Genomic DNA, 27,607 nt, shown 5'->3' on the forward strand with positions numbered 1-27,607 from the left:
TAATGCCTCAAAAGTATTTAGTCATTAGAATGTAAGAGTCTCACTAAATCAGATCAAATATCTATTTTGTCCAGCTTCCTGTATCCCACAATGGCACAACAGAAGCCTCCGGGAAGCCCAGCATTTTCACTACTTGAAATGTCTTGGTTACTCAGTCATGTGGCTTTCTGAAGTTGCTTTACAGACAGATTGGAGTAGGAGAGAGTGTGTCCATTGTCTTTCTTGTTGATAGTAGGCTGTCTAGACTACATGTTCCAGCCTGCTGCCTACCTAGACTTGAACATACAGCATCCTGAATTAAAGATACAGCATAGTGTGTCAACTATTAGCATACACACTATGCTTTCTTTCTTGTTACAACCACTCATTCACAGGGCCTTGAGAGCTCATTTTAATGTGTATGTGTGTTCACTTTAACATTGGGCTGCCTTAGGCACTGCTTGTTGAAATTCCACCCTCTTAGGTCCACCTTTCCACCAGTTTCACAGGAGGTTCTGCCAGGTAATCGCTGGTATAAAGTCTTGACTTTCATGTGGCTGGGGAAACCCAGCCAGATGGGTGGGGTATAAATAATAAATGATGATGATGATGATGATGTGGTTCAAGCATATGGATCGAGGTGTAGACATTTTCAACCTCAAAATGCTTGTCCCAAATCAAAGGCCCCTGAGTAAAGTTAGAAGTCATGGGATAAGAAGGCTCAGGGATTACTGAGACAACAAGCTTTTGAGTGACTCTCAGAGTTAACTAAGAGCAGAGTTCAAATGCAGCACAGCAACTGTAAATCTTTCCAGAGAGCTTGGTGCCATTCTGGTGACAAAGCACACAAATGCACATTAACATAGGCCCCTCAAGTAAACAGAAATGCTGACATGGATTTAGATTCCTACGCAAAAGGTAGTGTAGGCTAGGATAGGTCTGGATACTCTAGTTGCAGAGAGGCAGCAAATTGTAAAGAGTCATCAAATCAGTCTGTTTCTAAATAAATGTCGAAACAATATCCTCCCTATAAATCCAGCTATTTAGTTTTAAAAACCAAACACAGCTGACCATACTGGGGAGAAATGCCACTTTCTGGCCTATGGGTAGTGGATTTTAAAATATTTGGCTTTATGTTTTCATGAGCTAGCCTTTTGAACATCTTCCTCCTGAGCACAGTGTCCTCAGATGCTGTATCATTTTTTGGTGCGAATGCAGACTACTTGTCAGATAGTAGGAAGATATGGCAAACCTCCATAGAGAAACATATTGGCTGTTTCCTGTTAAAGTAGAAACACCTGCAAGCTTATTATTGCATCTTAATTACATACATAAAAGCTAGGAGGCTTAGCCAATGAAAATGACTCATCTCACTAAATGAAGCATCACATGGAGCTCTCAGTGTGTGTCATCTCAGATTTGTTTGGACTGTTCAACTTTGCATGGAAAGAGCACAGAGCAACAGTTAAATTAAGAAGATATTTGAAGGCTAAAGAGGCAGTCCCCTTTCCTGGAATGAATATAACCAAGAGCAAAAATGAAGGTATGTATAGCAACTTTTAGAGATTTATTCCAGGCAATTTACAAGTATGAGAATTTAAACTCATAATATTTGTGAGAGCTAGGCCTGAGTTTATGAGTCTGTAGATTACTGAGTATGCTGTCAGTATCAAACAAAAGGTGCTGGGCGGAACTGGTAGAAGCAAATAAGAAAGTTCAATTCACAAGTAAATTTCTCTTATACACTTGACATCATATTTCTCATACCAACCAGGTAAATATTTGCCTTTGACTTCTGTATCAATCAATATTTATTCATATCTCAGTTTAGCAGTAAAAATATATCAATGCCTTCAGTTTATCAGGAAACATATAAGGAACCCCAACGATCTATAAAAGAAAGTCAAATTCCTAATCGTTGCATTATCAAGTAGTAATAGTTCCTCATGAATAGCCAAGACAAAATTTAATTCCAGTGGTTCTCATCACAATAGGCATTTTACATACTGGAAAAATGAAGAGCAGTATTATAATATAGTAGCAAAATAAATGAAGTTACTTGAATAGAAGATCAACACATGTTCCATCAAAGAGATTCAGTTTTTGAATTGCCTCATAATGTATTGATGGGGCGGGGAGAGATGAAGAAATTACACAGCTGCTTTTAAAATGAATTTTCGTGCATGCACACGAAAGCTCATACCAATGACAAACTTAGTTGGTCTCTAAGGTGCTACTGGAAGGAATTTTTTTATTTTGTTTTGACTACAGCAGACCTGTAACTAGCTGCTTTTAGCTATCTGACAGAAAAGGGCAAAATGAGACCAATTTTCTAAAAGCTAAGTAAACGCTACTTAAAGCATAGCTGTCAACTTTTCCCTTTTCTTACGAGGAATTATAAAACATGAATTTTTATGCCTTAAACATACCAGATCTCAAACTTGACTGTAAATTCCTCACTGCATGTCTTTTGTGAGAATGTTTGCTGATTATGCAGAATCTTTTGAAGAACCTGGAATGAGTTGTACATAACAAATACACAGAAATCGAAAATTTCTCTCAGCTTATACTCCTGTCAATGCATCTCTTTGGAGACATGGCACTGAGGCAATCTGTGAGACTCTATACAAGTCACAGAAAATTTGAATTCCTGCAAGAAATCACATCCAGTGGAAATAATTGCAAGTCTTCTAACAACACATTCAGCCTTATCAAGTTACAACCAACACCTAGTGCTTGGAAAAGGTTTCGGGAGAAGGCAAACACTGAGAGGTGTTACAGAAGGAAATTTCTATGGTTACAAAGATAAAAGCATGTCTTGGTAGAAGGTGATGCAATCAGCACACCTTATTATATGTTATTTGACCTGAACTCTAAAAACATTCAACAGAGGTTGCAATTTTGCAATTTGAAATGAAAACCAAACACACACAGCTTAGTTTCCAGATACCAGGCAGTTTGAAAAGATGACAATTAAAAATGTTTATTTACTTAAAAGTTAGTCTTTAATGCTACTCATTACTAAAGCTATGTAATTAACATTAATACTGCCAGTCATCACTTGCTAACGTAACACTGACATCTAAAAATGGATTTTGAAATTATTTCTACAGCTGCATGTAACAATTCAGGATCGACCTCATGCACATTAAAGAACACTGTGTGCAGATGTCATATTCCCATAAAATATCCTCACACACAGCTTATGTGAGGAAACTGACAAATATAATCAGTGGGAAGGAAAGCAGACAACATGATTACATGTTTATTGAAAAATTGTGTCAGTCTGTCCTTTACTGGAATAACGAAGTATGAAATGAAATCAATCAAAGCTTTTTATTTGGGGAAATACAGAAAACATGACTTTTTATAATATAAGAAGACCCAGTCAGATTTGCATTTATAGGATCTCTTTGTAATCCTTTAGTAGCTGCAGTATTAATATAACAATATTTTCTTATGGAATATATTTATGAAAATTTGAGTAATTATAGTATTTTATGAGAACATCTATTTGACACTTTTATGAAAAAACATTCAGCTCATTAGATATAGGTATGGTTATTTTTGCTTATCTTATTCATTAACTTCTTGAATATTAATCAATTTGTACAATTTGTACAATATATATACATAAATATCCTCATATATATTGACCCCACTCCCAAAGTAATGCCAAATGTACTTACAACAAAGCTACTGGGTTCTATTTTTATCAACCCGAGAAAGAGAACCTGGGCTAGAGTTATGCCAATGAAGGATTGGTCTATATGGACAGGGACAGATTTTGTTTCCAATGGCTTGGCTTCCATTGAGTTCTATGGACAAAGCAAACCAGCAGCATTCTGGGACATAGCTGAGAAAGGCAAAACTTTTCACAGAGAGCAATCAGGGCTTCCACCTCAAACCATGTCCTTATTTGCACTGGCTTGGGATTGTGGCACTAGGACAAATAATTTCACTGAGCAGTTTTACCAGATCACACTGGGTCACAAAAACAGATTTGCACCAGAGCGAGCTGTTAAATATGCAATCTAGAATGAGTAACAAACCTTCTTACTGATGAATGGTAAAACTTGCTTCTCAAAGCACCATATTTTCGTAATACTGTTCTGCCTATCAGCCTCTGCTAAGTGAAAACTTGCTAGGGAAAATTACTACTACATCAAATACTTAGTAAATAAAGTTATCTGTAAGGACAGTTTATATTGTTAATTCTTGATGCAAGTTGGTATTTACTTACAACACCACACACTTTTCCATACCCATAACTACCAATATGTAAACATAGGGTGTGGTCAATACTATTTTCTTAGCCAAAGGGCAACAACATTCAGAGCAACATGCCTAGCATTCATGCAAAACACATGAAAAGCAACTTGATAAATTCAGACAATTTCGACTATGGGAGTTTCATGACTTGAACTCCCAACATCTTTTTTCTTTTCAAAAAGTAGCTGGGCAAGGGACACCCTTTGCTCATGTGGTGATTCACCAGTTTAGTGTTCCTGCTTCATGAAGTTGCTATTAGCTGTGGAAGGGGAAAATTTGGGCATAAAACCTTTGCCTGTAGATTGCCCTCTCCTATAGAAAGATGATTGGGATCAAGGCTGTAGCATGAGGACAAGCTCTGCAGAACAGTAAAACATCCTATTCAAGCTTCCTCCCATCAAAGACAACTTGTTAGCAGCAGCACAGTTTGCACTGGAGAAATGAAAGGAAATTTTCCAATAGCTTGAAATGTGTGACAATTTAAAGTAAAAGGTGGATTTTTCTGTAGTGTGCATTTGAAAGGCCACCTTCCAACTTCCCATGATGCTTCTAACATCCTTCTGAATCATGATTCCCCTATGAAATAAAGATATAGCTCTTCTCCAACACACACGTATAAAGCTGAAAGTGTATATTCTCTCAGGCAAACATGAGGAATTTGTAGCCCTCTGCATTGGTTAACTTGTTCCCTTGCCTGAGTAAACTGAATCAGTCAAACTAGATTATGGCTGAGGGCTGGATTCAACTAAACTGTTGCGCTAGAATGAGCCAACGCAATGAGTCCTGCTAGCACAATGGCTATTTCCCTCCCTCTTCTCCCTCTGTGCCTGCCCCTCATTGGCTCTGGGGAGGACTTAGGAGAGGGAGGATTGTTCCATCTGCCAAGCAGAAATGCTTATGCTGATGGAACAATTATAAGAGCTTGACACTGAATTCCTCTCACAGTGTTTAAACAAAGCCCTATGAGTACTAAAAAATGATTCTTAATATCCATCACCTAAGAGGGGCAAAGCCTTACATCCTAGAAACTTTGCTTCCTCATCCATTGGGTCGAATGTTAAGGGGCCCGGAGTTAACTTGCACAACTCAGTATTTCCACATATGCTATTAATACAGGATAGAAAGTAGACAAGAGATTTGTGAACTGTATGTGCATTCTAACCAATGTAGATTTTATATTCACATTACAGATGAAAGATGTTTAAAAAGAAATGTTTTTACTGTATGGAAGTTCCCATTCTGGAGATGAGAGATATTCTAAAAGAATATTTTCTTTCAGTATAATACTGACCAAAGGAAGCCACATACTTTGCCAGCAATAAAATCTACATAACCACTAGACAATTTTATTCCAGTATTGAGGCCCACTTATTTAAAGTGCTAGTTTCCAGAAAGATGTTGGATCCATAAAAATAAAGAACAAGCATATTTGTTTCTACAGCAGTTTGTGCCCAATTGAGGACAAAATTGAAAGAGACAGCATGTTATCTACTAGGAATTAACTAGTAGTGAAAAAATATTAAATTGCTATGAATTACAACCTCCTATATGGCCAGCTGGGTCTCTAAAGATAACCAATTTTTGTCACTATTGAAGCTGAAAAACTATTAATTTCAGCAGAAACTAAAAGTCCCATTTCCTTGGATTATGAAAACTTAAATCTTAGAAAAGCAAATAAAATGCTACAAGTTTTTGCAATAAATTAATCTTAGGAAAATAAAATCTTTATAAAATCTTTATAATTGCTTTCTTTATAAATATGTACATCATAAAATCCCACTGCTAGTAGAATGGCTTCTTACAGATTCCATGTGCATCATTTCTAATAGCATCACCCTATTCCTCCGAAGTCTGTTCTTTGCCTGACAGACTGATGAAATGCAAGACTTTTACCAATTCCTAGTGAAGTTCTCGTCTTTCATAGCTTTCACCAGCCAGTCCCTTTCCTTATCATCATCATCAGAGTCACTCATATCACTAGAATCTGCAGCCAGGAGTCGGGAGTAATTAATTCTTTTTTGACGTGGCAACTTGGATTGGACAATCAAGAACAAGATTAACCAGAGTATTAAAGTAATGGAACATGCTCGATAGAGCACTGCTAGGCCAAAGCTGCTCACAACAAACCCTCCTGCAAAACTTCCCAGACTGGCTCCACAGCCACAAGAGAGGCCCTGTAGGACAAGGTGGAGAGACCTTTCTGTGCCAGGAGTGGCAATGTCATCTGCCAGCATGTTCACAGCCCACCACAAGGCACCGTTGCTGAAGGCACAGAAGATCTGGATTGGCAGCACAGACCAGGTGTTCCATAGGAAGGAATAGTAGAGCAGCTGTGCTGCAAGGCAGCTTAAACTCAAGGCAACTGTGCCACCAGCTGAGAGAGTCCTTAGTAACTTGCTTTTGAAGATGTAGAGCAGGATTTCGGCTATCAGTCCAATGGCCACTGAGAGACCCATGTATAATTCACTGCTGCCTTGGTCTTGCATTTGCCAGAAAAGAAAATTCTGCACAGTTGACCCAATGGCACCCGTGAGGAAGACAGTTACTGCACACAGGATGGTTCTGCCGTCGCTCCCAATCAGGTTTAAAGCTTTGACTGTTTTGTTTACATGTTCACTTTTTTTGGACACATGAATGGGAAAGAAGACACTGACAGCCAGCGTTAAAGTTAGCAACATGGCATAGCCATAAAAATGCACTGCAAAACGTGGGATATTCGTGCTCAAGAAGCAACTCAGCTGATCCACAAATATTGTTACACCACAGACACCCATAGATGCTCCTAAGTAACTCCAAATCCAAAGATTTCCATATTTGTCTGCTGCATCAACAAAATCAAGGTACTCATAGAGGCTGTCCTCAACCATCCATCCAAGAGGTGCAGCCAGGAGCTCCCAAAGAACAACAGCACCTAGCACCATAAGAAAGGCCTGGTGCTCACTGTCCAGGAAGTCAGTACCTTGTAGTAACCAAGAGCTCATATCCTGTGCTCTTTCCCAGCGACCTGACAAGTTTTTGAATATATATTGTGTCTTTTTAAGAGGTACGGAGGGTGTGTAAAATGAAAAGTTAGCATTTCTTTCTGAAGAGTCATTTTCCACAAATTTTTCTTCAATATTCATATCAGCAGGTGGGCTACTAGTTGCCTTCACAGGCCTGTTTATGGTCAGTGTCTCCAACGTTTGTGCTTCTGGGGAAACTTCTTTCCCAGAAGTACCATATATCACACCATACGGAACATCAGTGAATTGCTGGGTACTTGTATCACCATCGTTGACACCACTGTTGATCACAGAAGGAATATTAATAGTGGAATAAATTTTGAATGGTGCATTTGTTACTATTGGCTTTCCAGTAGTAATCAAGTCCTTAGAGATTATTCCAAATGATTCAGTAGATAGTGTTTTGTCATCAGAGGCAGAGTTAACATTCATTGTACTTGGATTGTTCACATTTACATCAGACACCTGGTTTGCTGTCAGTAATTTATTTGGATGCTGGCTCACATTACAATACCTATAGACAATGTCCTTGCTCGGTGGTGGGACAAGAGTAAGAAGCAAACTTGCTCCAACTGAACACAGTAGCGATCCACTGATGAGAACTTTTCTCTTATTGTGAGTTTTTGCTAAATAGGAGCACAGTGGAGCCCAAAGAGAAGTGACTAAGTGCTTTAATCCTATTATAATCCCTACTAATGGTGCAGTCAGTCCAAGCTGCCGAAAGTACAGAGTTAAAAACGGAATTGCACAGGCATTTCCTGCACCATAAAGAAAATGGAAGAGGCTAGCAAGAGTTAGTGCTTTGTTCACATCCCACTGGTTGTTTGTATTCATGGCTTCAGGTGCAGGCTTGGCTCCCAATTTTGTCCTGCAAATTAATAAAAGAAAAAGAAAGACTTGTCAGTATCGAATAACAAATTAGAAATGCCAACAAGGAACATTTTCACTTATTGTCAGCCACCTTGAAGTCTTGTTGTCAGCATGAGACCATTGTAAGAAAATGAAAACGAAAAATTCTTTTTCTAGCACTGCAAAAAGTTATATTGGTAATCAAATCAGAAGTTCAGTTACAAATTTTCAAACAAACAAACAAACAAACAAACAAACAAACAAACAAACACTACAACAATAGTTACTGTGCTTGGTTTCAGCCATAGAAACATTCCATATAAGATGCAGCTTTTAGGAGTTCATGAAAAAAGCAAAATCAACCTGACTTGTACAAATCCTTCTTTACTTGCCAGAACAGATATTAGATTGCAATCTTATGCATGTTTACTATGTTTATCCATTTAACTCAGTGGGATTCGTTTCTGAGTAAAGTTTTTTTTATTATTTTTGAATAATTTCTTACACTGATATTCCACTTTTCTTCTGTCATGGCACCCATGCAACCCATGGCATGTGGTTCCCAGGCAACCAGCTATACAGGCACTGGCCAGACCAAGACCTGCTTAGCTTCAGCAAACTGGTAGCCTCATGTGTATTCAGATCAAACCTTGGGATGTTTATGCGTGTGCCATTAGAGCCTTTACAGATTACTATGAAAAGCATTTTTTAAAGCTCTATCCTCATATTAAGCCCTATCCAGTGCCAGTTGCATGGCACCCCTTTCCTACACAATGAAAGGACTTTTAAAAGGGTTTTGTAATTTATTAACTTTTTTAAAAAAGAAAAATCCAATGGGATTTAAACAACTCACATGCAAAATTGCAGCCCAAACCTTTTTAAAATTCACAAAAGTTCTAGCAAGCCTACCATAAAGCAGATTTTAAATCAAACATAATGGAGAGAGAGAGTGATGTCTTTGGTAATTTGACTTGTGCAACAAACTTCCTGTTCTATCCCATAAAAATGAATATGCAAATAAGGGATGAATCATACTTTTTCTAGAGACAAAATATTGCAGATCGAGTGCTGGGAAAATGCTACATCATTACAATAGCTGTGTTTCCTTGAATAAAGTTCAACAAGTGAGGAAATGTGTGCATTTACGTTGCGTTATGAAATAAAACGACCAGAAAGACTCTTATAAATAAGAGTTCTCAAAGTATATAGCAGGGCATTGCTGAAGATAATCTTCATACAATCAGTGATAGCCTACTACAGTGAATTTTGTGAGGATTCCCAGGTTCACTGGGCAGTGAACAGCACCAAGTTATTATAGTTAGCAAAAGGAACTGACTGAATGCCAGACACATAAAACAGGTCTCTGTGTAAGGGTGTGTGTGTGGTGTAGTATTTCAAGGAACAGGAAACATTTGCTTTGGGTTGCTACCAGATTGCTACCAGTCTCTGTGTTATTTCAGAATGAGTCCAGGTGGGGTGGCATCGTTTTCGCTTTATACTTCAGGTCTATGGGGAAATGTCAAAGACCAGCAGCACTGCCGTGCAACAGAGCAGAATGCAATCCAGGATTTTTAACTAGCCTTTAAAGAGAAAAGTGAAGGTGTTTCGTAGAAGCATGATGCACTGTGTGTCATTTTACTTGCTAAGACCACTCTGCCAACTGAAGCGGCTGTGTAAAATAAACAGGCAAAAACATGTTCTGCTGCTGACCATTAGTTTTCAGCGACCTGTTACTCGACTGTCCATTAAAAGCGATGGAAGCGGTACATGTTTGCCTGCAAAAGCATGGCTGCCTGCCAGCAAGGCCCTGGATCCCTCCCTCGCTTTTCCACACCGAGAACGTCGGAAGAGTTCCTGAGGTGGCGGCCCTCCATCCCCTCACCTGCCACCCACACGGGCGACTACTTAAAAACAAGCCCCTGTCAGTCCCTGTGGGTAACGCTCCTCATGGTCCCCCGTAGCCACTCATTCCCCCCCCCCCCGTTCAGTGGGGCGCAAGCTGCCCCGTGCCAACCCAGGCAGACACCCCGCCCACTCCTTCCCAGAGCAAGTGGGGCCTGGGGAACTTCCCCAGCCTCCCACCCCTCTCCCCCGCACCTCGCGCGGGTTGCCATGGCAACCGTCGCCAGCGCCCGCCCCTCTCGTGCCGAACTGCCTCTTACAAGGCGCGCGCGGAGCCTCCCATACCTGAGAGGAGGGCGTGGGGGGCGCGGGGGCGGGGGAAGGCGAGACGCCGCTTCTTCCGTTGTTCCACGAGGACAGCGGCCTCGGCCTGCTGTCAGCGGGGAAGCACTCTCGCGGCGCATGCGCCGCGGCGCACCTGTCCGCCGCGAGAGAGAGCGCGAGCGAGCTGCTCAAGCCCCGCCCCTCTCTTCACCTGCTGGCCTTTGCCCTTCGGAGAACTCCCGAGGGGCCCCTCCCGGCTTCGCTCGCTGCTCTCGATCTCCTCCTCGAGGGCGAAAGTGGGCTCGGCGGGGGCGCCTCAGGGGGGCGGGGCAAGCGGTTGCTAGGGTACGGCGGGTGGCCTTGGAGATGATGATGATGAGGGTGAATTCTTATCCTGTGCGGTTCGCACATTGACATTTCCGAGCTGTTGCGGTGCAGGTCTAGCATATGTCTTCTTAGAAGTGAGCCCCATTCACTTCAGTGGGACTTACTCCCGAGTAATTGGATATATAATAGGACTTCATCCGTGGAACCCCTCCTCTGGGCGCCCTCTCTCCCACTCCTCGGTTTCTACTTCTAGCCATACCTGTTAGAATAGGATTTTCTTCTCAAGTTTTGTCCCTTATTCCGATATTCTGTTTCATGTTATTTATATCCCCCCATCCCACCCTTCAGCACACCATGTTCCCTGGGGAGCTAAAATTAAAAAGCCAAAAAACAACAACCCTACACTAGAGTCAATCAAATAATTAACCCAATTAAAATGAACAGTACATAAAACGACGGAGGCAGAGAAAATAACAGTGGGGAAGGTCACAGGGGTTTTAAAACACTGAGAAAAATAAAAGGTCTTCTCGCAGAAAAGACAGTCTCTTCACCCTCTTTCAAAAGATGGGGACACTCAAATGTACGATCTGCATCACTGGAACTCATATTCCGACGGGCCAGAGAATTGTGGGTGAAACAGCATTTGAGATAGTTTTGCTGGGATACAAAAAGAAGCTGTGTTTAATTCTGATTGTTTTCCTTCAGCTCACCATGAATTCAAGGGACTTAAGTCTTTTTGTGGTTTTGCCTCTTGCTTCATTGATATAACTGCAGCAAATGGTGGTGCTTGGGACAAATCTTTTAAAAGCCAGATTTAGAATCAGCTACTAAGAGAACATAGGCCTTTCTATCAAAATGGTTCTTGTAATCCTAGGATAAAAGTTCCTAGAGCCCAAATAACTTGGGGATTTATCCACAAACTAATCACAAGTAGCATTTGTTTTTTGTACCTGTTACTACAACTGGCCAAAAAATAAAAACCCTATAAATACCATGTGGCTGTATTACTTATACTGCATAATTATATGACTCTTCTTAGCTTTGCTAAAGAAATCTATGTCCTCTCCTTTGCAATGGAAATCTTTTCCAGGAAAGATCCCTGCTGGATCCCCAAGTCGAGGTCCATTGACACTGATACTTACTATCATGTTATTTGCTGTCATTATGCTGATGAAAACCACCAAGACAGCTGAGGTTTTCTCTCATATATGAGACATTTAAAATGTATTTTCAGAGTCTCTGGTTCTGCTGTCTACAAGTTGGCTTCCCTGTAAATGAGAGGTATTCTTTTTCAGAGACGAATTAATTATTTACTGGTAAAGAATTGTACAGGTGGTTTGTCTTGAACTAGGTTTTATTTAGTTTCCAGTTCAATCTACTTGGTATTTAAATAGTCCTTGGTGAAACACATGAAAGTAAAATGATACACAAATGGACTTCTCTGGAACAGTAGGTAAAAGTAAAGGAATAGTATAAAGTTTCAATGTACCTAGCTTATTTTAATATCTCACTTATGTGGAATTACACTACAGTCACAAGCATATTTACTTGGAGGCAATAACTCCATTAAAACTAATGCTGACTTTTGAATAACTATTGTTAGGACTGGGGTGTAAAGCTACAAGGAATACAATCGGATAATCTTAAAAGATAAACCTATGCAATTTTGATGCTCTTTGACTAAATATATATTTGCCCCGCTTCAGCAGCGTGGCATCAGATACTCACAGATGTATTTCAAATTTAATTGATGTGGGAGCTGAAAGCAGTTCAGATCCATCCAGACACAGAACTATTTAGCTCTTCAGGTGTTACTGTTTGCAAAGCCATATTGTTGTAGCCTGCCAGCAGGTAAGAAGGAAAGCAGAATACTGCATCAGGATTACAAGAGACTTTGGGTTGAGCATAAAACATCTTTAAAAGATATAAAGAAACCACCCAACCCCTTTGTACCTTTGCAGTGTTGCTATGACTGAATGTTTAAAAGCTTTCAATTGAAATCATTCTTCTATACTCCGGAAGCAATCATATATAATGCCCCACTTGGGTTGGGGTGTTTCCCCCCCTTTTTTTGGAATATCATCTCCAGAACCACAACATCCCTGTCCAATTTTCTACTGGAAACGATGGGTTTTCCTAACATTAGATGATTTATTGGAACCGAGGCTGCAATACCTGTTAAAACTGCAGTTACAAACACACATATATCCACTGTGTTGCACTTACAATACAGAGGTGCATATTGTACAGCTTATCACACAAATGAAGTGCCACTGTAGAAAACAGCATCTGTGGGGACCTTTGGGCCTCCAGATGTTGTTGGACTAAAACTCCCATCATCCCTGGCCACTGACTAAAGGTTCTCCACACCATACAGTCTTCCAATGGAATCAGAATGTGCAATTGAACAGGGGACACAAAGATCATGTTGATATAACTAACCTCCACAGGATATCTTACCTCTGCTGCCAACTGTCAAATGAACACATGACATCAAACATCCTTGGAAGTTATTTAATGAAATTAAAGGATTCCACTTTTGAATATACAAAGTGTATTACATCTGTACAAATAATTTATAATTAATTTACATAATATACATTCTTAGTTAATACAGATATCTCCATCACAAAATTCAAAGCAATCCATCATGTAACCTTCTGGTTTGTAAACATGTAGCCACAGCACCATACTTAAGAGAACCAATTAAAAAAATGCTTAAGACTGCAAACATTTTGAAATCTTTTCTTGCTTGTTTAAAGTCACTGTCCTTAACAACTCACGGGAGTATCATTGCTACATGTGGTTCCATCAGCTGCTATTTGACCTACATTTTTATTATTTTTCCCTCTAGGAAATTTATCCTTCTTTCCACATTCTAGCATATGTCTACTTTTAGTGCCTTCTCCCCTTGCAATAATCCTTACGGCATTGTTTATCAATTACTTTAAAAGTCTTACATTCAGACATGAAGCAACTGAAGTAGAAACATACTGTTGTTTAGGCAAAGAATCAGGGGCACTGCTAGAGGTGAACTCACAGAGCATAGACCCCAAATCTTGTCCTACGTGCTCTGGGTGGGTAATGAATTCAAGCAAAATTACACTGTGTGTTCTTTTTATTACTTATCCCCACCTACACCAGGGGGCGTCCTAATAATGTAAATCAAAACAGTGCAAAGGTCCTGTCTTGTGCTGCACATGACATGCTTTGTGTCATTTCAGAAAATAAAATTTTATTTTACCCTTTAGCTTTTATTTTGAATAGAGGTTTAGGACCTCTTAATCTTGCTCAGGGCATGGGAGTAATAAATGAGGGTAAGTGAAGGGGATCTGACGTGATTTCTACAAGATCTGTTGAGAGATTAATTGGGGGGTAAATGAAAGGAAGAGGAGCTAATCTGGGATGATCTGGGGGTGGGGTGCAAATTAACTGAAGAATTTATCTGGATGATTTGGAAGGGAAATGAATTGGCTTGCCTTCTGTGATATTTATATCATAAATCTGTGCTTATACATATAAATCTGCTATGCAAATTTGTTTCTATGGACCTCTGCCCCACACTTTTAAAGAACCTAGCAACACCCCTGCTGAAAAGTCCAAATGCCTTGCTGTGTAAGATCTAGAAGAGCATGATGTAAAAGAGTAAACTGTAGCAGCAAGCCAAGTTTCATGACACCTTGGAGCACAGCAAGTTTATCAGTTTGTGCCCCCTCCTTTTGCATGTTTTAACACCTGGTTTTTTAGGTCTCCATTTCCATTTTACTATTTATATTGTATTTAGCTGCAATTTTATTGCGAACTGGGGAGGGACCAAATGACAAAATATAAATATTTTCATTAATAAATAAATAAAAATACTGAAGGCAGGAAGTAGCGTTGACCTGACTCTGCCACAATAAGGCCCACTAATCTTCTTGTGCACCTGTACAGCACCACCACAAAGTCCTTCCTCCATGTCACCAGTGCTGGAGGTTTATTACCCATGCATCACTTCATGGCTAAAGCACTCTGTAAGGTAGCAGGAGCCCAGTTCTCATGGGAAAATGCTTGACCTCTGTCTGCATAACATTTTGCCTTGCCCGTGGTACATATTTTGTGCTATTCCACATAGTCACCACCACATATGTGCCTGTTCAAACGTTTCTAAAGCCACTAATACCCCCCCCCCCAATTCCTTTGATGGGTAACATGGACACCCTTTATCCCAAGATTCTGCTAACAACAGCAATGAAAATTGCATACTGTTTCATTAAATCCAAATCCCTAAATTCAGAACAGTTGCTTACCTGTCTGTGGTAGTTCTACAGAATAACCATATCTATACCACAGTCCAGCAACACCTGACTAAGCAGAGCAGTGATCACAACTAGGGTTCAAAGGAAAGTATATTTAGCATTAATTACCACCATTTCATTTGTTGTGTCCTGGTGAAATAAAATTATTTTCTCCTTGCCCAATGGAAGATGAATATAAGGAAAGCATGGCACTGAAGTCTGAAACTCTCATACTCTGTTTTGTTTTGTACATGCCCCCTGCCACAGTTTTATCTGTGACTTATAAGAGGACACAGCTTCTCTGTACTGGGCTGGGATTCATCTCCAGCTGCAGACCTGAGCTGTTGTTCTGGTCTCCTTGCTTGTTCTCCTTGTGGTTCTCCTTGCTTTTTCCTTTCTTCCGCAAACTGCTTCACAGTAGGAACACAATCACTAGATATTCCCTAATCAGACGCAGTAAAAGATGAAATAGCTGTGGCTATCAACTTTTTCACTGAACAATGCCTGCAAAAGTGTTGATAGGTAGCAATAAAGATTTAGGTAAGTATTTGGCCAGTCCCACATCTTCCTCTTCCTCAAGGCTAGACCGTCTGGTTCTTGTCTTTTGTAAGCAGTAGCTGGGTTCTAGGCATGGGAAAACTTCAATACTGCAAGAAAACAAAAGATGTTGTTCCATTTGCTAAATACACAAGCTATTGGTCAGAATCTGATCTGGTGTTCACCCAATTCTGATACGAAGTCCTTTTATTGGAAAACCTGTTTGTGGGTATTTGAACCTCAGGCAATGAGGTGCATATAATTTGCAAACCCTTTGCATATATTTTGAATGCACACCAATAATTGACATTATCATTGACCATCACTGAGGCTGATTAGTCTGAGAAGAATAAGATGGCTGGTGTGCAGCTAACACATCCCATCAGCATAATGATTTCTGCTTGCACAATGGAACTCCCACCTTCCTGCACACCCCCTAAATATATTCTAGGGGTGCCCCCAACCTTCAGGGCACACACAGGAGGTGGTGGTGGAGTCATTCAATTGCACAAGTGTAAATCCTTGCTCTAATGGAATATGTTAGTTGAATATCACCCAGTACCTTTAAGGTGGCTAAAAATGCTATAATAGCTTTGTATGGCAAATTTAGGCTGTGACAAGGAGTGTGGTGTATGTTAAAATGAGAACTCTTCAGTGCTGAATCCTGCAGTCCAGAGAGAAAAGGGTTAGGGGACTTCTGGCGCATGAGGCCATTTTCTCCAAATCTCACTCACTTAATAATAATAATAATAATAATTTTTTATTTATACCCCGCCCTCCCCAGCCAAGGCCGGGCTCAGAGCGGCTTACAAGCAATAATAAAAACAAGATGAGTGATTACAACTTAAAAACAAAAATAAAATACAACATTAAAATAATGGAACATTAAAATATTAAAGTGGAGCCTCATTGCAGGAGAAGGAAAAGAAAAAAGAAAAAGGGGGCGGAGGGAATCAAATTGGCTCCAAGCCAAAGGCCAGGCGGAACAACTCTGTCTTACAGGCCCTGCCGAAAGAGATCAGATCCTGCAGGGCCCTGGTCTCATGAGACAGAGCGTTCCACCAAGTTGGGGCCAGTGCTGAAAAGGCCCTGGCTCTGGTTGAAGCCAATCTAACTTCCTTAGGGCCTGGGACCACTAGGGTGTTGTTATTTATGGACCTTGAGGCTCTCCGTGGGGCATACCAGGCGAGGCGGTCCCGTAGGTACGAGGGTCCTAGGCCGTGAAGGGCTTTAAAGGTCAAAAGCAGCACCTTAAATCTGACCCTGTACTCTACCGGGAGCCAGTGCAGCTTGAAAAGCACTGGATGAATATGCTCCCATGGCAGAGACCCTGTGAGGAGCCTCGCTGCAGCATTCTGTACCCGCTGGAGTTTCTGGGACAGCTTCAAGGGCAGCCCCGCGTAGAGCGAGTTACAGTAGTCAAGCCTGGAGATGACTGTCGCATGGATCACTGTGGCCAGGTCGGGGCGGGAAAGGTAAGGGACCAACTGCTTGATGCGGCGAAGGTGGAAAAATGTCGCCTTGGCTGTTGCTGTGACTTGCGCCTCCATGGAAAGGGAGGCGTCAAGGATTACACCCAAACTCTTAACGGAAGGCAATGGCACTAATTGGGCCCCCGCAAGAGAAGGGAGTTGGTCCCTCATCCCCATGCTATCCCGACCTAGCCATAGGACCTCTGTCTTCGAAGGATTTAGTTTCAATCGGCTCCCACGAAACCATCCAGCCACAGCTTCCAAGCATCTGGTCAGTGTGTAAGGGGCCGAGTTGGTGTGGCCATCCATCAGTAGATAGAGCTGAGTGTCATCAGCATATTGATGACAGCCCAGCCCAAAGCTCCGGATAATCTGGGCAAGAGGGCGCATAAAGATGTTAAAAAGCATTGGGGAGAGAATTGCGCCCTGCGGCACTCCACACACCAAGGAGTGGCGTGACGACATTTCCCTCCCCAGTGCCACCCTCTGTCCCCGACCAGAGATAAAAGAGCACAACCAGTTACGGGCTATGCCCTGTATCCCCACGTCTGCAAGGCGATGGTCCAGAAGATCATGATCGACCATGTCAAAGGCTGCTGACAAATCTAAAAGGATCAGCAGTCCTGACCCGCCTCGATCCAGTTGTCTACGGATATCATCTGTTAGGGCAACCAGAGCCGTCTCCGTCCCAAAACCAGGACGGAAACCGGACTGAAATGGATCTAATGCCGATGTTTCCTCCAGAAACCTACCAAGCTGTTCAGCAACCGCTCTCTCAATTACCTTACCCAGGTATGGAAGATTTGAAACTGGGCGGTAATTGGATAGGTCTAAGGGATCTAATGAAGTTTTCTTTAAGAGTGGACGCACCACTGCTTCCTTCAGTTCCCCTGGGAATGTCCCCGTGTCAAGGGACAAATTGATAATTTCAACCAGGGGGGTCCGCGCAACATCTGGACACTCCCTAATCAGCCAAGACGGGCACGGATCAAGGAGGCAGGTGGTGGGCCTACCAACTTGGAGGAATCTATCCACATCAGTAGGGAGTATCCGATCGAAATGGTCCAACACTGGACCTGAAGTCAGTCGAGGGGCCTCCAGTTCAGTCACTGTATCTAAATTGGCAGGGAGGTCACGGCGGAGCAACAGGACTTTCTCCGCAAAAAAGCTCGCGAATGCCTCACAGCTGTGGGTCGAATTTGTGCTTAAATTTGGTTGTCCTCCTAAGGACGTTATTGACCTAATTATTCTAAAAAGTTGTGCCGGGCGAGAGCTAGCGGATGCAATGTTAGACAGATGACATCACTAGGTGATGTCAGCTGATGGGTGAGCAGTGGGGTTCAATCCTGCTGACTGCTGCTTCACCAGTGCTTTCCCTGCACTCATCAGCTGGTGAATGGGAAGTTCAATCCTGCTGGGTGCTACTTTCCCTTAGGGAACATGCTGAGGAAGGAGACCACCACCCTCCAAACAATTTTGACAGTGAGCAAGACTATCACCATACCCATCTATCAGGCACCTAATGTCATCATGGCATCAGATCATCGGCAGGTGGGTGGCCCCGTTCACCTGTCAAAGTTGATGCATGGGGTGCAGGGAAATAAAGCTCTGGTCCTCAGGCCCCAAAGTTTCCCCACTACTGAGAGAAAATATCTGCCCCAAACATCTAAATTTTACAGTGATGTATGCCCAAAAACCAACAGAGTTTTAAAATACCGTAAAGGACTAAAGCCTTGATTTGTCACCCAGTAGGTTCCATCTAGCCACCATGAGTTAGTAACAAGATACATGTGGCCCTCAGAGTGATTTAAATTGCATATCCCAATGTCAGACCATGACAAATAAAGCAGTATAAAACTGCTGAAATCTGAAAGACCAAAGTCCTCCACTGCTTCTGATCCATTTCAGTTTACCTGGAGGCAGTTCTTGAGTTGACAGTGTTTATCAGTAGCACCCACACCATGTTCAAGAACTGACTTTGAGGAATGGGGAAGGGACACCTGGGTGAAAAGTTAATAATATACAGTTTATTGGAGAGCCCTACCTGGTCACATTCTTGTAGAGTCTCCTAGAGTCCTTGTCTAGGCACACAGTGAAGGTCCTTTGTTCTGTGCTTCTGATTTTGATGCTCCGTGTTCGAATAGTGTTTGTCACTAACTGGAACAAAAATGCAACAAAATGCTCTGCTTAACAGGGGGTGGGTGCTTTTTTTGTCAAGGCCAAATGCAAACAAGTGATGTAATACATGGCCTTACTGGATTAGCAAGTTTTTTGTTTTCTGTGGCATGAATCTCAAGTTTCTACCTTAGCAACAGAAAACAAAAACCGGCAATAGAATTGTGCAAAGGGTGGGTAAGCACAGAACAAATCCTGCTCTAGCAAGCTGTCTCTCAGGGCACATCCAGACATGATTCAGAAGATCTGTGAATAGGATTTCCTGCCTTTAATAGCAATGTCAGCCTCAAGGGGAGCAGACTGGACTGGGGCCGTGGCACTAGGGAAGGATGGGTTAACCCTTATCCCTGTGCTCTTTCCCACCACTCTCTCAAAGCTCCTATTTGCTACTTGGTGGGAAAAACATGCAGTTGTATCCAATGAAGTCATCCCATTAGCCTAAGGAGCTCTGGCTGCACAGTGGGTCTTACTTTTCTTTTCTCTCCTGGAGCCCCCTGCACCCCACCCAGATCTGTTCTGGAGGTTACCCCAACATTCCAGAGCAGATTTTTGGGCAGGGGGCACAGGGAGAGTAAGTTCTATTGCACAAGTCCTTGCACAACAGGACAACTTTGTTAGGTACAACCCATAAGTCTTCTGAAGGTTGCATTACTGATATCAGTCCTTCTACAAGTTTAGCAAAGCATTTTTTTACAAAACATTGATTACCACGTTCAACAAACCAAAATGCAATGCCATTTATTTTCCGTGTCAGGTTCCACAAAGCAAATCGCTACACAAGCTTTGTACTGTGACAGATAATTTTGGTAAAATCTGTTTCTAATCATGACTGTTGGGCATTTTACTGTTGCTCTTAGGTTCACCAATGAAAAAGATAATTATGTATTGCCAATAAACATTTAGAAACCTGCAAAGTGAGTGGTTACAAGATAGTGGCTTGGTTCTGACATTGACAAGAGTGGAAACTTAAATATTCACTGCTGGTGTTATCAGCCTATTTGATAAATTACGCAATGGAGAAATCATTGATAATTCATTTCTCACTTCAGATACTGATACTAATTGCAATGGAAATGCTGTTCCAACTGTGCATATAAGTTTGTTTTATTCAAAAATCTTCAGCTCAGTAGGAATTATTGATGATGAAATGGGGGGGAATCTGAAGTGAAAAGCAAGTGTATTCGATGTATAAGCCTGAAATGGAACCCCTTTTTCCTTTCTTTCACAGGTGCAGGAGAATACTTCTTCCAGCATAAAATTAACCTTTGAAGAATAAATGTAATTTAGAATCTAATATTTTGGATTACAAACCTAGTGACTTATATATCCTTCTGGAAAGAAAATGGATATTTCTTTGTCATTTCAATTTTAGCCACATGAAATTGTAAATAACTACATATTGGAAGAATAGTGCCATGATGAAAAGAGGAAGAAAATATCTGTGCGACAGCATCACACCAAGGCTGACTATGCAATTGAAATTATGAAATGCTTGTCGAGCTGTTTGTCCTGTGGCAAAGCCACTTTGTGTTGCACATATCCTGTGATCTGAGATGTAGGTCAGCATCATGCAGTCAATTTACTAAGGGGCTCATCAAAGAAGCTTAACAGTTTCCATTCCAAGTGCACACATACTCTTGCAAACCTGATTGCTTTCTAACCCAAAGGACTCATGTAACATTCTTTTCTGGGAAAGCAGGATTTGCATTCCTCATTGGGAAAGCACAAGGTTCAATAACCCAAGTAAACAGTTTGAAGGGATCCTGATTCAAGTATCAGAATAGCTTCAGCACCTGACATAGTGACATAGAACTGCTATGTGTGAAAGTTTCCGTTCCAAAAAAAATACGCAGGGTCTTTTTGGTTGGAATTTGAGATTTTAGCAAGATGTAGTTAATAAAGAAGCCCATGGAGACTCAGCAGACATGGTCAACAGAAGAATGAGGAAAGGAGGTTGTAATTTTTATGTTCAGCTATGATGAATATTCATTAATGGGTCTAGGGTTGCTGATTTTTGCTTCAGAAAAAGTTTGGAGCAAACTTAACTTATATACTAGGTGGATTCATAAAGTTCCATTGAGGGTAACATTTTTTATGATTTTCTCCTACTTTGTATTGTAGAATAGGTGGGAAATCCTACATCCCACCCCCTGTAGATACTAAGCAGCACCACTAGGTTCCTAATTCTGAAGAATCAGAGTGTCACTTACAGAATATGATCGTCCTGAGAGGTTGGATACTTTTACAACTTCAGTAGTATTCACATTCAAGCACACCAGATCTGCAGAGTACAATGAAGAAAGATGGATGAATCGGTCATGACTTTCCCCTTCTTTTTGCCTCAACTGATGCATTTGCATGATCCCCTGCCATGTTTAGCACTGGCCCAAATTTCCTCCATGACTAACATCGTTCTATGCAGCAGTAGAAGAGAGCTCTGGAACACAGTCAGAACACTGTTTCTCCTACCCTGAGAAACAGCATGGAGAAGTTCACTCAGACTTTATAGTTCCTCCTCGTCCTCCCTTCCTAGGACCTTTTAAGATATACGGGGGGCTGTGGGAGCAGGGTGGGGGGCTACACAATGAACATACAGCTACAATGAACATACTCTGTTTTTGTGCAACAGGCATAGGCAAACTCAGCCCTCCAGATGTTTTGGGACTACAACTCCCATCATCCCTAGCTAACAGGACCAGTGGTCAGGGATGATGGGAATTGTTGTCTCAAAACATCTGGAGGGCCAAGTTTGCCTATGCCTGTTGTGGAAGATCCAAGTGTTTCTTAAAGAAGGACTTTAAAGGATATATTGAAGGGATACAAACATTTCCCCGAGGTTCAAAATTGCTGGGGAAAATGTGTGTATTTGTTCCCCAGCTTAGCTCCTCCATTGCTGCATGGAAGGTGGTTGTATGAGTTTCATTGGCACCTATTGGGTGGTGCATGTAGCATCACAGATGATAACCAACACGAGTCCCACCATTCAGTTATCATTTCTTTTTTAAAACCGTAATTTAGCAGCTGATTGCTCCCTCACAGGAACAGGGTGTCTACAAAACAGACATGCATAAAAGCAGGTGTCACACGATTCTGGAAACCTCACTAATTGTTTGTCCTACATAACATTTTGAGGACTGAGCCTGGGGTGAGGGGAACAAGCTTCATCAAATTTGAAGCAGAAGGAGTTGTGCAGAGCAATGACTGATAGGGTATCTGCAACATCTTAAGGCACTCATTTCACAGAACATTTTTTAGCATAAGAAAACAACTGTTGGGTTCTTGGGGGGGACGGGCAGGCACCATGTGATTGCTTAAATGTGTCTCTCCCAAACCAATTTGCTGGCATTCTGTGGGTCCTGTTTGTTTCTCTTATTTGATTACTAGCAGCCTCATACCTAGAGTTGCTAAGGAATTCTAAGAAACCAAAATATCAGTAGAGTTTTGAAAGTTTCAGCCCACCATCTTGGTGCAAAATGGTATCCAACTGTATCAAAACATAGACAAAAACCTGCTGTTTGATCTCAGGATCCATCAGGCATACTTTGGTTACAATATTGTAAGAAGAGTCCAAATGCATAGTGAACAAACAGCTTTCTAAAATATACATTAGATTAACTCTGAGCTGTCCCTCTCTTCAGAAATGAAGTGGACATATTAACCGCTCCTCATTTTTTTGTGACAGCAGCAAGTTGGCAAAAAGAATGTATACCTACCATGAAGCAAGTTTAGTCTGCTCCTTCACTTTGGAAGAAGAGTGCCTGTCATCTGCAGAACTCCAGCTCTCGCCCAGGAATCCAGCTAGGAATCCAGAAAAGTGGAAGCCCAGAAAACCAGTGTGTGCTGTCCCCACCTATACAATGCCTTTACCTTCAGTCTCATTTGAGGGAATGGCTTTAATAACCAGGCCTGTGGATCGCAGTGAAAGTGTCTCCTCCTTCTCACGGTTGCTCAACAAAACCTAGACAGAAATCACCATTGTTTCCCAGTGAAAAAAAATGCATCAATCCTTATTGGAAACAATGGGTTATTATTTCAACCATACAGTATAACCACTGCTGTTTCTATATTTTGCAACAATGCTCTTTTTTTCTTTTTACTGTAGTAGACCATTGTCCTATGCTTGTCATGTGTCAGGCAATCAGCACAGAGAACAGTGGAGAACGCCCCCCATCCATCCAGCAACTAAGAAGCCTATCATTCTGGGTAAGCATGAAATATGCAGGAAGAAAAACCAGGGCAGGTTAATTCTCTCTCTAGAAGTCTATCCATATTTTCTGGACCATTAATGAAAACAAATTACAGGTTCTGCCAGCATTCATAGCCTCAGTTATAATTAATGTGGGTGAAATATTTTGCCTAGGATGCCATGATGATTGCTAGGACTCTGTACCTGTCCCTTCTTGCCGACTATTTATAAATGTTCTCACCTTCTTATACATGAGTGTAAGATCTGCACCAGGAACTTCTACTGCTAGCTTCTTTTTCGTTGGTAGAGTGTCTGCAAAAGAAACAGCCACAGATTTCAATTAGCTGGGATACTGACACAGCTATCTTCCCATTTAAGTTTACAGGGGGAGGGGAGAGGATGAATATTGGGGCATACTTTCCCTTATAAGGACCTATAAGTACAGCTGGAGTGGGAATAGTATGTGTATAAAAGTGACAGGAAAAATAAGAGCCAATGAGTTCTGCAACTCATGGCATCACAGAAGAACACACAACTTGGTGTTTTTTCCCCAATGACCGGTTACCCTTCTGCCTCCTTTCTTAACTTTTTATTTTCTTGAGACACAGCCTGGCTGAAGACCAGCGAATGCTTCCCCAGCTGGAGAGATCTGAAAGGAGCTCTGCGATATCTAGGGAGCCCTGACATGAGATACAGACCTCTGGAAGGGTTGAAGTCTTCAAGCATTAGACTCAGTTCAATCAAGAAAATGTCCTCAACAGGCTCCAAATCTGTATTACTGAAGAAAAGCTGAAAGGCAGAAAGAGGCTCTCAAAGCATGGTTCCTTCCAAGTGGGTGAACTGTTACAAGTGGCATGAATATAATTTTTGTGCAGCCTGGTGGTAAACTTCACAATGCTCAAAGAACAGGAAGAGAGCACTGACCTTCACTGCATACACCTGGAAGAAGACTGGCTGCAAGCCCAGACGCACATAGTACGCAATCACGTCAAGGATGAACAGCTCAGAGACTGTAGATTTGCTTGGAGAAGAGGGCTGTGTGGGATCAAAGATGACTGCATCAGTCCAAACCAACTGCCAAGTTACCTGCTATTTCTGTTAGCTTCCTGATCATTCCTGATATTTCACCTGCTTGGTGAATTAGGCAGCCAAGGGATGATACACACAACTCACGTTGTATCTACAACACTAGAGCCAAGAAAGTGAAATACTAAAAATAAATTTTAAAAATTGGCCATTCTATTCTACCTCTATTATAAGTTGGAGAGGAAGAACTAGCCTTTCACTGGCCAGCATGCTAAATGGATGTAAGTCTAGATCAGGGGTTGCCCACACGGTGTTCTCCAACTGTTGGACTATAATGCATATATTTCCTGATGATTCACCATGCTGGCTGAGCCTGATGGGAGCCTCAGGTTTACCCATGGTCTAGGTATACGTAAGATCTGGAAGTACTTGGCCCTTGTTTCTGACAGAGCACCAACCTCAGTGACAGTTCCTTCTGCCATCTGAAGAACATTCCAAAAATTCCCATTGTTGTTTCTAAGGCAGAAGTGGGGAACTTGTGGGCCTGCAAATGTTGCTGGACTACAACTCCCACAGTCCCTGACCATTTGCTCCTGCTGGCTGGGGCTGATGGGAGTTGGAGTCCTTGGGTTCCTATCCCTGTTCTAAGGAATACAAGCAGAAGGAAGGGCTCCTCTCCTACCATGGTGGCCAGCTTCGGAATCATGTGACAGAGGGTGTTAATGTTGCTCTCGTACCATGGATCAGCTCTTCCAAGGTAAGCAGCCAACTCACAAGGCTCTGTCTGGTCAGGCAGAGCAGCTTCCTGGAAGAGAAGAAGTAGAGTAAGCTCACCAGTACAAAGAGCATAGGACCGTGGTAGGAAGGGGATGACCACAATTTAGCTCTGCCGTCCTCTGCATGGCCCTGAGCTGCTCACCTCGGTGGGGGAAGATGTGGGTTGTTCCTCCACAACAGGCACATAGTAAAATTGCACTTTTAGCCTTGGTGTAAGAAAGGCACGTCTGCTCTCCCGCTTCCTGGAAATGAGGAAGGGAAAATTGTTCTTAGGTCATCCCAGTATCTCATCTCTTGTGGTGGAGAGGACACAGGTGGACCTGTACACATAGTATTTTGATAGCCACAAATAATGGTATTAGGGGGAGGAATCCATGTCATTCTCTAGCCAGGAAAAATACGGTTGCCACTATTTCCCATGGAACTCCTTGGTATGTTCCTCCCTCTCCCCCCTCCCCCCGCTGTCCCTAGCCTAGCATAAAACTTCCCATTAAGTCATGCTGAGCACCCTAAAGAGACCTGCCTGTGCCCTTGCCATTTTCGTACTAACACCTAATCATGACCATGCTTTCACATCAGCAGTGCCGAGAACAGGGTGGTCCAACACATGGCCCCAGGGCATAATGTGGCCCTCAATACCTTTCTGGAAGCCCTTGGCAATGTTTGACACCCCTGCAGGCCCAGCCCTTGCACCACCCTTCCTCCAGGCTCCTCCCCAAAGCCTGGTTAGTGCTTGGGAAGGAGGTGCGAGAGCTCTAGGACCCTGCCAGAGCCTCATGCCCCTTTCCCAAAGCCTGGTGCCTCACTTTGGGAAGGCAGTGTGAGGGCTGGGGGGAGGGCAGCATCAAATTTTGGGCTTGCTCCCCCCCCCACAGACACGACAAGGCAGTGTCAGACCCTCCAAGTGTCCTTATTTTCCAGGGACAGTCCCAGTTTTACAGAAGGCACCCCGGTTTTACAGAAGCTGCCCCAGTTTCCGGTTTGATCTTGGGATGTCCAGTGCTTCCTTAGGATGTCCCTATTTTAATCAGAAAAATATTGGAGGGTATGGATTTATCCGACCCCTGAGCCATCTGAAGGCAGCCTTGTATAGGGAAGTTTTCTTAATATTTAATGTTTTGTTGTGTGTGTGTGTGTGTACACACACACAATATATATATTGGAAGCCACCCAGGGTGGCTGGGGAAACCCAGTCAGATGGGTGGGGTATAAATTATTATTATGGAATAGGCTGACCCTATTTTCTTCAGAGAAATGTTGGAGGGTATGGGCAGTGTGTGGCCCATGGGTTCCATGTCAAAGTATTCTTGCAGCCCACTTGTTATGAAAAGTTGGACCTCCCTGGCCTAGAAGGAGATACTGCAACTCCACCACACAGAAACTGGAACTCTGTCCCAAACACAGCAAAACTCTCCCTCTTCTCAAAGTCATCATGACAGTCACTTACCTCAGGGAGTAATAGGCCTGGGCTAGGCGCCCCAGAATTCTGTCATCACCCAGTACCAAGACACGAGCTGTGTGCAGCCGTTTCAGCTGAGCCACCGGCTCCATGACGCTACCCCCAGATTTCCGATGCAGCTTCCCAGCAGGCTTTGCTCCTTGCCCATTAGAGCCGCTCTGTAGGAAAGCGAGGCTGTCCAGAGGAGACCCCTTCTTCTTCATGCAACCTTTCCTCTGGAGCCGAGAGTGCTCAGCCTCAGCAGTGCAAGAAGACTGATTTTCATCGCCCAGATTGGGCAGGTCACGCTCAATCCCGCTGTCATTGGAGAGCACAGAGAAACGTGTCTGCTCACAGCAGTCAAAGTCTGGCCCCATATCCTGAAACTCAAAGATATCCAGTTCTGGACTCAGGGAATCCTGTTCACAGGATTGACTTGGCGAACGGAGGAATAGCACCAACTCCTTCCCTAAAATGAAGAGATGGTTTGTGAAATACCTAGAAGGCCATCATAATTCTTGAATCTTCACATGGCACAGTGTGGCATTGTCCCAACACTACAAAAGTAAAGTTTCTTGCCCACATTCATAGGCCAGACTACTTCAGTCTATGTGCACATACACAACATGTTTTAATATAATGTAGGCTGCCTCCTAACACGAAAACACTACTTTATTGGTTCCCAAACCTTTTCCCTGAGATGGTTAGAGCCAATCAAAATGTTCAGGAGGAAAAACATGTTACCTCCCTCCTGGGATTCTACAACTTCAGAATACAGGTGAGTAGTTTCCCCATGTTGAAAATAAGAGCTCTTATATTTATCTTATCTTTCTTTATTTTAAAGAAAGTAGGCATGGCAAGGATAAGCACATGTTATGATCAGTACACTTAGAGGCATGCTTAAATTGGTCAGTTTTATTTTGAAAGAAAGGGGGGAAATCATAGGGTCGCCCAAAGTAGAATATGCTTCTAATCTGGATCAGGGCCTTGTGCAGGTTTTCTTCTGAGAAACAGCCCCTCCTCGCTGCCATTGGCCCCCAAAAGAACTGTCTGCAGTAAACTACACCTCAGAGGATAAATGGTAGCCAAAAGGAAACCAGAAGGGGCCAAAGACACGTTGTTTG

The 27,607-nt window shown here is 42.3% G+C and overlaps 2 protein-coding genes across 7 annotated transcripts in view; both read right to left on the reverse strand.

The window, feature by feature from the left end:
* Positions 1–3,301: 3,301 nt before the first annotated feature.
* On the reverse strand, positions 3,302–12,430 carry MFSD6L (major facilitator superfamily domain containing 6 like). 6 transcript variants are annotated; one of them, XM_081184468.1, is made up of 2 exons: positions 12,324–12,430; positions 3,302–8,121 (listed from the first exon to the last, which is right to left on the reverse strand). In XM_081184468.1, exon 2 carries the CDS (start codon positions 8,085–8,087, stop codon positions 6,141–6,143), a length of 1,947 nt encoding a protein of 648 aa, XP_081040594.1. In that variant the 5' UTR covers positions 8,088–8,121; positions 12,324–12,430; the 3' UTR covers positions 3,302–6,140. The 6 variants fall into 6 exon arrangements, with proteins under 6 accessions (XP_081040594.1, XP_081040590.1, XP_081040591.1 ...); XM_081184464.1 differs by lacking the exon at positions 12,324–12,430 and adding an exon at positions 10,480–11,030; XM_081184465.1 differs by lacking the exon at positions 12,324–12,430 and adding an exon at positions 10,290–10,469.
* A 665-nt stretch (positions 12,431–13,095) lies between these two features.
* Positions 13,096–27,607, reverse strand: part of PIK3R6 (phosphoinositide-3-kinase regulatory subunit 6) — a 36,167-nt gene continuing 21,655 nt past the window's right edge. Inside the window, exons 13-22 of the mRNA XM_081184463.1 lie at positions 26,493–26,952; positions 25,188–25,287; positions 24,951–25,073; positions 24,167–24,277; positions 23,941–24,031; positions 23,484–23,554; positions 22,924–23,014; positions 21,267–21,337; positions 18,926–19,038; positions 13,096–15,519 (exon numbers count right to left, since the gene is read on the reverse strand). Coding sequence (XP_081040589.1) covers positions 15,363–15,519; positions 18,926–19,038; positions 21,267–21,337; positions 22,924–23,014; positions 23,484–23,554; positions 23,941–24,031; positions 24,167–24,277; positions 24,951–25,073; positions 25,188–25,287; positions 26,493–26,952 — 1,388 coding nt within the window. The 3' untranslated portion in view covers positions 13,096–15,362. The remainder of the gene's footprint in view (positions 15,520–18,925; positions 19,039–21,266; positions 21,338–22,923; positions 23,015–23,483; positions 23,555–23,940; positions 24,032–24,166; positions 24,278–24,950; positions 25,074–25,187; positions 25,288–26,492; positions 26,953–27,607) is intronic.

Source organism: Podarcis bocagei (genome assembly GCF_964188305.1).
Source record: "Podarcis bocagei genome assembly, chromosome: 2".
NCBI classification, from domain to species: Eukaryota; Metazoa; Chordata; class Lepidosauria; order Squamata; family Lacertidae; genus Podarcis; species Podarcis bocagei.